This window comes from Rhagoletis zephyria, unplaced genomic scaffold (assembly GCF_001687245.7).
Source record: "Rhagoletis zephyria isolate East Lansing unplaced genomic scaffold, Rhagoletis_zephyria_1.1 Rzeph_scaffold_01115, whole genome shotgun sequence".
NCBI lineage: Eukaryota > Metazoa > Arthropoda > Insecta > Diptera > Tephritidae > Rhagoletis > Rhagoletis zephyria.
In genome coordinates, this window is record NW_016158199.1 from 10,218 (window position 1) to 19,980 (window position 9,763).

At 35.3% G+C, this 9,763-nt stretch overlaps 1 protein-coding gene across 1 annotated transcript; it reads left to right on the plus strand.

Annotated features, from left to right (window-relative positions):
* The first annotated feature begins 411 nt into the window (after positions 1 to 411).
* LOC108362841 (uncharacterized protein K02A2.6-like) lies at positions 412 to 1,845 on the plus strand. Its single transcript, XM_017615988.1, has 2 exons — positions 412 to 913; positions 1,229 to 1,845. The coding sequence occupies exons 1-2, from the start codon at positions 425 to 427 to the stop codon at positions 1,829 to 1,831; spliced, it is 1,092 nt and encodes a 363-aa protein (XP_017471477.1). The 5' UTR covers positions 412 to 424; the 3' UTR covers positions 1,832 to 1,845.
* Positions 1,846 to 9,763: the final 7,918 nt, after the last annotated feature.

Genomic DNA, 9,763 nt, shown 5'->3' on the forward strand with positions numbered 1-9,763 from the left:
TGCAACAATATATGAAGCAACAATTAAAACGTGTACTGAAATGAAGGAGTCGGAATCAGCAAATGTGAACGTCATCAGTAAGTCATCAAGACCCACCCTAAAGTCGAAAGGAATTCGCAAAAAGAAAGAAAATTTAAATCGTACTTATAACGCAGAATCATTAAAAAAGTCGTGTCCAGGGTGTGGTACCTCGCATCCAAGAGAAAAGTGCTTTCACTATCGAAAGAAAAGTAGATGTAATGTATGCTCAAAAACGGGGCATATTGCGGCTGTATGCGGAGCTGCTGAAAAGAGTCAGAGCAAGCATCGAGTTCACAACGTGTCGACGAACAACGAACCATCTTTTGAAAACATCAGCACTATCAACTCTATACATTCTGCAAAGCAAAAAATCTACGTGAACATTAAAGTCAATGGGAAATTTATGGATTTCCAAGTGGATACAGGGGCCACTTGTTCAGTTATCGGTGTTAAAGGTCATCAAGAGCTCGGAGAACCGAAATGGGAGTACACCCACCAACAATTAAGGGCGTATGGTGGACATAACGTACCGGTGAAAGGTCTAACCCATGTAGACGTTCAATGTGGTGAAGTGGTAAAGAACCTACCCCTTCTAGTAGCAGATACCAATGATGCATCAAACATTCTTGGCCTTGACTGGTTTTATAAATTGAATTTTGATATAACATTTCCTAAAAAAGTTCAATGTAACCAATTCTCCTCTGTTCCCACAGGTCAGGCATCATTGACGTCGCTGAGAGTCCGTCTGACAGAGATAATCAAGAACTATCCAGATATTTTCAGGGAAGAGCTAGGATGCTGTAACAAGTTTCAAGCAAACATAACCTTGAAGACAACTGCTAAACCAAAATTTAGTAAACCCTATCACCTACCGTTTGCACAATACGACAAGGTACGTTCTGAAATTGACCGTTTAGTAGCTTCAAAAGTTTTAAAACCCGTCTCAGCTAGTGAGTGGGCATCACCGATAGTCGTGGTTAATAAGCCAAATGGGAAAATTCGTGTTTGCGGGGATTTTAAAGTCAATATTAATTCACAGTTAGAAATAGACCGTTTTCCTATTCCACGAACAGAAGAATTGTTTCAGAAACTTAAGGGAGGGATCCTTTTTTCGAAGATTGATCTTAGCGAGGCGTACCTTCAGATTGAAGTAGCTGAGCAATCACGGCAATATTTAGTTATAAACACACCTTTTGGTCTATTTCAGTATTTAAGAATGCCTTTTGGGATAGCCAGTGCACCAGGGATTTTTCAGAGAGTAATGGAGGAATTAGTTCAGGGAATGTCAGGATGTGCCGTATATCTTGATGATATTATCATCACCGGGAGTTCAGATGAAGAGCATCTAAATAACGTCAAAGAGTTATTTCAACGTTTAAGTGCGTATGGGTTGAGGTGCAAAGAAGACAAATGTCAATTCGCATGTCAGCAGGTAGAATATGTAGGGCACATAATAGACTCTAAAGGAATAAGACCAACGGCTCAAAGGCTTAAAGCGATCGAGATGATGCCTAGACCATCGAATGTGAAAGAGGTAGAAAGTTTCATTGGCAAGATAAATTATTACAATAAATTTATTCCAAATTTTTCATCAAAAGCTGCGGCCTTGAATACACTGCGTCGTCAAACAGTTAAGTTCGAATGGGGTCCCGCACAAGAATCAGCATTCTTAGCGTTAAAATCGGAGATAGTAAAGGCAACACAATTGGTCCATTACAACGATTCACTGCCAATAGTATTAGCTACGGATGCATCGAAATCGGGCATCGGCGCTGTCATTTCGCATCGATATGCCGACGGCTCAGAATAACCCATAGCTTTCGCGTCTAAAACGCTAACTAAGAGTCAAGTTAATTATTCGCAAGTGGAAAAAGAAGCACTTTCTATCATCTTTGGGGTAACGCGATTCCACCAGTATCTATACGGTAGACATTTTGAACTCCAGACCGATCATCAGGCATTAACCACATTGTTTCACCCATTTAAAAAACTGCCGACTATGACGTTGCAAAGACTTCAAAGATGGGCAATACTTCTGCAGAGTTATGATTACTCTATTCGATATCGACATACATCGCAACACTCAAACGCTGACGCACTTTCAAGACTGCCCTCAGGAGAAGACTTAGAATTCGATAAGAAAGAAGGCAAAATGACCAATATTTACGAAGTTTATCAAACCGCGGTGGAATCATTGCCACTCACACCTGAGGTTATCGCAAGGAAGACAAATTCCGACACCACTCTTAAAGTAGTTAAGCATATGATCGAGGAAGGGTGGCCTGCACATCTAACTGTATCTCAAAAGTCACTGAAACCCTATTTCGACAGACGTTTAGCTCTCAGCTGCCAGAAAGGCGTAATCCTTTTACAAACAGATTATAGCCGAGTCGTGGTACCGTCTGAATTGCAGACAAAGATATTGAATTTGTTGCACGAAGGGCATTGGGGAAGTAGTCGGATGAAACAGTTAGCGCGAAGGTATTTGTGGTTTCCAAATATAGATAAAGCCATAGAAAAAGTATGTCAATCATGCAGTGGGTGCAGATCAATAGCTAGTGCACCAAAACGTGAATTCGCACAATGGCCTGAACCTAAAGAAGCATGGGAACGAATTCATGTGGATTTCGCAGGTCCATTTTTCGGAACGATGTGGCTAATAGTAGTAGATTCGTACTCCAAATTTCCCTATGTCATACAGATGTCATCGACGACGTCAGAGAAAACCATTGCGTCATTGCAACAAATATTTTCAATAGAAGGATTGCCTCAAACGATAGTATCCGACAACGGACCACAGTTTACATCGTCCGAATTTCAAACGTTTTGCAAATTAAACTGTATTCAGCAACTAACTACTGCACCTTTTCATCCATCCTCAAAAGGGCTAGCAGAAAGGTTCGTGAGAAGCTTTAAAGAAGCCTTTTCGAAAATCCAGAAAGAGGGTAAAAACAAAGAAAATTCATTCTTAAAGTATCTGGTAACCTATAGAAATACACCTAATCCTATATCGGGAAAATCGCCAGCGGAGCTGTTGCACGGTAGGCAACCACGCTGTTTATTATCAGCACTGCTACCTAAAACGCAACCTACGACGGAGAGTTCACCTAAATACAGTAGGGGACAAGCAGTTTTCGCTCGAAACTTTTCCGGTAAGCAACGTTGGGTTCAGGGAACTATATTACGAAACTGCGGTCGCATGATGTACGAAGTGGCGACAGCACGACAAATTATTAAAAGACACCAGAATCAAATACGAATCAACATCTCAAATAGTCCGACCAGAGCCGAGTTGACTAGTCCACAAAATGACTGGGACATTGAACAGGCGCCTTATGAGGTCGAACACACCGAGACACCAACATCCACCAATTCATCAACATCACTCGAGTTGCCAATCTCCGATAATTCAACTGCAACTACCAGATCACCAGGGTCACCGTCCCGGGCTTCCCAAAAGGAAACAACGCCACCACCTAGTACCCCACCTATTACTTCTGAAGCGGTACCTAGGTGTAACAACCAGTCCGAGACGCCGGCACCACCTACCATTCGGAGATCAGAAAGAAGTCGGAAGCCGTGCATGAAGTATAAATCAGATTATATTTAAGTTTGATTAAATGTACATAACTCAAAGGAGGGAAAGTGTTAAGTATTACGTATTTATTTACTAATATTTCTACAAGTATAAGATATGGCAACCTCTTTATCTAAACGCGTAAGTTGGCAATACTTATAAGTTTTATTAGATACATACTCCTGAATTGTACAATATCCTACACACGTGCCTGGCTTAAGCCGCTTTCATTTTATAAACTTAAGTATAATTTTTACCAACCCAATAAACTCTGAATTAGAAAACAACCAACAATGACAATAGTTAAAGCGGCGAGTTTTGTCATTGCACGCGAATAGGGCTATAAATCCTGCAAATCGTACACGTTCTGGAACACACTAATTATTGGCCCCTATTATGAGTTGCATTCGATCTTCGACTGTGGTCGAAAGTGCTGATCGAACGAATTTTCATTTGGTATTATGACGCTCATTTGCTGAAGAATAACGCCATTGTGAATTTGGCTTGGTTAGGTTGTTCACAATAGTATATTTTTCACCGCTGAGAAGATTTGTTTACCAATCGAGCAAACTAAATAGTGTGCTTATACATATGTATGTATGCAAATTTGTGCAAATTAAAATTAAATAAAAAAGAAAGCGAGTTTATAAAAACGTGGTAAAAATTAGTACAACGGAGTTCTGGTTCAACGATTCGTCAAAGGATGAGAGCTTGGTAAACTGGCCAGGAGTAGAAAATGTTTAAGAGAGTTTAAGTGTAGTATTTCGAATATATTTTTACATAAAATATATTTACAAAAATTTGTCTACTTCCGACTTTCTAAAGAGGCGTTTGTGAGACAAATCTATTTAAAATATTTTAAAACTATCAACAGCCTATCGAGCTTGTGTTTAATATTCACGACGCAGGAAATTAATAAACATTTTTTAAAATTAGTGTATAGCCGCCAAAAAGTAAGAAAACGAATGCAAAATCATACATTTTTCACAATTGTCTAAGACTTCGCTACACCATCGAAAGCAAAATTCTGTTAGACAGAAAATTCGATACTCAGCGAAAATTTCGACACGGTTGCATAGCTCATAATACGAATTTCACTTTCGATGTTCGATCTTCGATAACCAGCGAGATCGAAAATCAAATGCAACACATAAAAAGGGCCATTAATTTGTCGGCGCAGCGATTAAAAAACACGTCCGCACAGGTTGACAGTCACTGATTCCAAACATTTGAAAGGTACTCGGCTGAAAAATCTGTATTCGTAATCGGAAGGCAGTCGACACCACTGCCGATATAGGAAATCCGACAGTGAGGCCCCTATTATGAGTTGCATTCGATCTTCGACTGTGGTCGAAAGTGCTGATCGAACGCATATTCATTTGGTATTATGGCGCTCATTCGATGAAGAACAGCGCTATTGTGAATTTCGCTCGTTTAGGTTGTTCACACTAGTATATGTTTCACCGCTCAGAAGCTTTGTTTACAGATCGAACAAACTAAATAGTGTGCTTATACATATGTACACAAGGCACATTAAACAGGTAGTATCAGTAGAGCAAAAACAACATTTGCGTGTACTTTGTTGTTGCTTCTGGTATCGAAAGTGTCAACAACTGTTCTGAATTTTTTCTTCTAAATCAAAGCGTGCCATGTGAAATACAAAAAATTATAAAAAATAAAAAATTGAAATTGGAAAAAATAAAAATTGATGCAACTTTCTTTCCTAGTAAATTTGTTTGCTTCTCGAAGCATTGATCCATCCTTTGCAAGGCCCAGTAATCAGCGGTCGTGCTGCCGAGTTGGGCGAACGTTCCAAAAGCTGCTATTCAATCGCTTGTTTTGTATGGAAAAAGGTTTCACAAGCAAATGGATTTTAACAACTTATAATTTTCGTGAGAAAAAATTAAAAATATTTGACATTTTCGAGACCAAATAATTTGAAAATAAATCAAGTCAGCTGCTCTACTGATACAACCTGTTCAATGTACCTTGTATGTACATATGTAAATTTGTACAAATTAAAGTGAAATAAAAAAGAAATCGAGTTTATAAAAACGTAAAAATTAGTACAACGGAGTTCTGGTTCATCGATTCGTCAGAGGACGAGAGCTTAGAAAAGTGGCCAGGACCAGAAAACCTTTAAGAGAGTTTAAGTGTAGTGTTTCGAATATATTTTGACATACAATATATTTAAGAAATTTTGTGATCCAAATCTATTTAAAATATATTAAAACTATAAACAGCTCTATGATTTTGTTCTCAGAGATCGTGCCAACTGAGTATTGGGATTTTCTTGCACAAGTAAAACCAGCCTTTCGCGCTTGTGTCTAGTATTCACGACGTTAGAACTGCATGAAATTAATACAAATTGTTTAAAATTAGTGTATTGCCGCCAAAAAGGAAGAAAACAAATGCGAAATCATACATTTTCACAATTTTCTAACACTTCGCTACACCATCGAAAGCAAATAGCGAACGAAGATCGAAAAATCGAATGCAACTCATAACAAAAGTATGTTCACATATAAATTACTACGTTTATACGTAAGCTATGTGCAAATAAAAATAATTTGCAAATACCTAACTCACTGTTTATTCGATGGTGAAAAATTATTTTTTAATATTGCCTGATTATAAAAAGGCAATAATATGACCATCGAAAAAGAAAATAAAGTTAAAATTGGCAACGTCTTGATTATAAAAAGGCAATAAGATGACCATCTAAAAAGAAAATAACCCTAAAGGCCCCGCCAGATATAAATTTNTGTTTATTCGATGGTGAAAAATTATTTTTTAATATTGCCTGATTATAAAAAGGCAATAATATGACCATCGAAAAAGAAAATAAAGTTAAAATTGGCAACGTCTTGATTATAAAAAGGCAATAAGATGACCATCTAAAAAGAAAATAAACCTAAAGGCCCCGCCAGATATAAATTTTTTACTGCGTCACAGGGATGATTTTGACTGACAAGACGCACATAACATGGCGAGGCGGCACAATGAAAACGTTGCCGCAAACAAAACGGCTCATTTTGATTGGCCAAAAGTCAGCTCGTTTGAATTCGTTCCATACATTGTTGTTTTGCCGCATTCACGCGCGTCAAAAGTTGAGAGTTGGGCGATTTTTATCAGTTGCAGCAATGCTTGCGTTACCAATGCGGCGTCTTCTATTCAAAATCACAGAGTTAACTTCGATGTCAGTCAAAAGCACCCGTGACGCAGAAAAGAATTTCTATCTGGCGAGGCCTTAAGAATGGCGGCATCTTGCGCTTATTTGCAAACAGTACCACTAATCAATACTTATTTGCGTGATTTAGTTATTTGCAAATAAAAAATTAACTCAGCGTGTATACGGCAATTTTTACCATTTTGCCAATTGTTATTTGCAAATAATACGTGCGTATAAGCGTAGTAAATATTATCTCAATCAAAGCTCGTTTTTTAATCACCCCGTTTACTCAGATAAATCTCAAATTATTAGCCGTAAAATTTTTTGTGCTTGTTATTCTCACATCTCAAGGAAAAGTTATGTTTCTTCTCTGTGCCACCGTGACCACGTTTTTCTGCTATATTAAGCAATATAAATATATTTTAACGTAACATTTTATTAAAAATACCTTTACAAGCCTATTTTCCTTGCTAGCGTCCATTTTTGTTTACTTTTACATTTGCCATTGTAGGGTATTTTACTTGTATGTTTTTATACTTGTTTAAATTCTTGATTTTCAGTTTATGGTTCTATGAATTTGTTTGTTGTTAAAAAGAAAATTTTTGGATAATTAATAAACCAGCTTTCAAACAAGAAAGAAAATAATTTTTAAATTGAATAATATGTCATAAGATATACTGGCGATACATGTAGGGTATTTTACTTGTATGTTTTTATATTTGCTTAAATTCTTGATTTTCAGTTTATGGTTCCATGAATTTGTTTGTTGTTAAAAAATTTTTGGATAATTAATAAACTAGCTTTCAAATAAGAAAATAAATTTTTAAATTGAATAATATATCATACCATGATACAAAAAAGAAGGTAGTTTCAATAAACAACTTTTGACGGATAATAAAATTTTTTGAAGTTTCATAAATTGTCAGTTTTATCAAGGGCCTTGCCACTTTGATAATATTAAAACAATACATCGGAGTATTTTCTTTCCCATATTTTTACCAATGTGAGAATATTTCAAATCAAAACTCATAATCAGTACTTGATATTTTTTACTTACGTGGTTTGCCCCTCTTTTATTAAAAATATATAAAACGTGTAATGTTAAAGGAAACTTCATTGAAATTGTTATTTTCATTTTATAATAAAAATCACGAGAGCATTATGTTGTTGTTTTTTCATTTTCTTATTTTGAATGCAATCTTGCGATTTAAAAATCAAATTCTAAAGAATGCTCCTTCCGAATAAATCTTTTTATAATCGCCAATTCCATGTGAATAAATTGTTCTCATAACTTAACATGCAAAACAAAAACAAATTGCGGAAAATTATTTTGTTTTGCTTTATAATTTTTGAGAATATTTGTTCACATTAAATNAAACGTTGCCGCAAACAAAACGGCTCATTTTGATTGGCCAAAAGTCAGCTCGTTTGAATTCGTTCCATACATTGTTGTTTTGCCGCATTCACGCGCGTCAAAAGTTGAGAGTTGGGCGATTTTTATCAGTTGCAGCAATGCTTGCGTTACCAATGCGGCGTCTTCTATTCAAAATCACAGAGTTAACTTCGATGTCAGTCAAAAGCACCCGTGACGCAGAAAAGAATTTCTATCTGGCGAGGCCTTAAGAATGGCGGCATCTTGCGCTTATTTGCAAACAGTACCACTAATCAATACTTATTTGCGTGATTTAGTTATTTGCAAATAAAAAATTAACTCAGCGTGTATACGGCAATTTTTACCATTTTGCCAATTGTTATTTGCAAATAATACGTGCGTATAAGCGTAGTAAATATTATCTCAATCAAAGCTCGTTTTTTAATCACCCCGTTTACTCAGATAAATCTCAAATTATTAGCCGTAAAATTTTTTGTGCTTGTTATTCTCACATCTCAAGGAAAAGTTATGTTTCTTCTCTGTGCCACCGTGACCACGTTTTTCTGCTATATTAAGCAATATAAATATATTTTAACGTAACATTTTATTAAAAATACCTTTACAAGCCTATTTTCCTTGCTAGCGTCCATTTTTGTTTACTTTTACATTTGCCATTGTAGGGTATTTTACTTGTATGTTTTTATACTTGTTTAAATTCTTGATTTTCAGTTTATGGTTCTATGAATTTGTTTGTTGTTAAAAAGAAAATTTTTGGATAATTAATAAACCAGCTTTCAAACAAGAAAGAAAATAATTTTTAAATTGAATAATATGTCATAAGATATACTGGCGATACATGTAGGGTATTTTACTTGTATGTTTTTATATTTGCTTAAATTCTTGATTTTCAGTTTATGGTTCCATGAATTTGTTTGTTGTTAAAAAATTTTTGGATAATTAATAAACTAGCTTTCAAATAAGAAAATAAATTTTTAAATTGAATAATATATCATACCATGATACAAAAAAGAAGGTAGTTTCAATAAACAACTTTTGACGGATAATAAAATTTTTTGAAGTTTCATAAATTGTCAGTTTTATCAAGGGCCTTGCCACTTTGATAATATTAAAACAATACATCGGAGTATTTTCTTTCCCATATTTTTACCAATGTGAGAATATTTCAAATCAAAACTCATAATCAGTACTTGATATTTTTTACTTACGTGGTTTGCCCCTCTTTTATTAAAAATATATAAAACGTGTAATGTTAAAGGAAACTTCATTGAAATTGTTATTTTCATTTTATAATAAAAATCACGAGAGCATTATGTTGTTGTTTTTTCATTTTCTTATTTTGAATGCAATCTTGCGATTTAAAAATCAAATTCTAAAGAATGCTCCTTCCGAATAAATCTTTTTATAATCGCCAATTCCATGTGAATAAATTGTTCTCATAACTTAACATGCAAAACAAAAACAAATTGCGGAAAATTATTTTGTTTTGCTTTATAATTTTTGAGAATATTTGTTCACATTAAATTTCGTGATGAAATTCGTGAAAATTTACTTTTAAATTTCTCATCAGATTTTGCAAAAAATTAGGCTTGTGGTTAGCGTA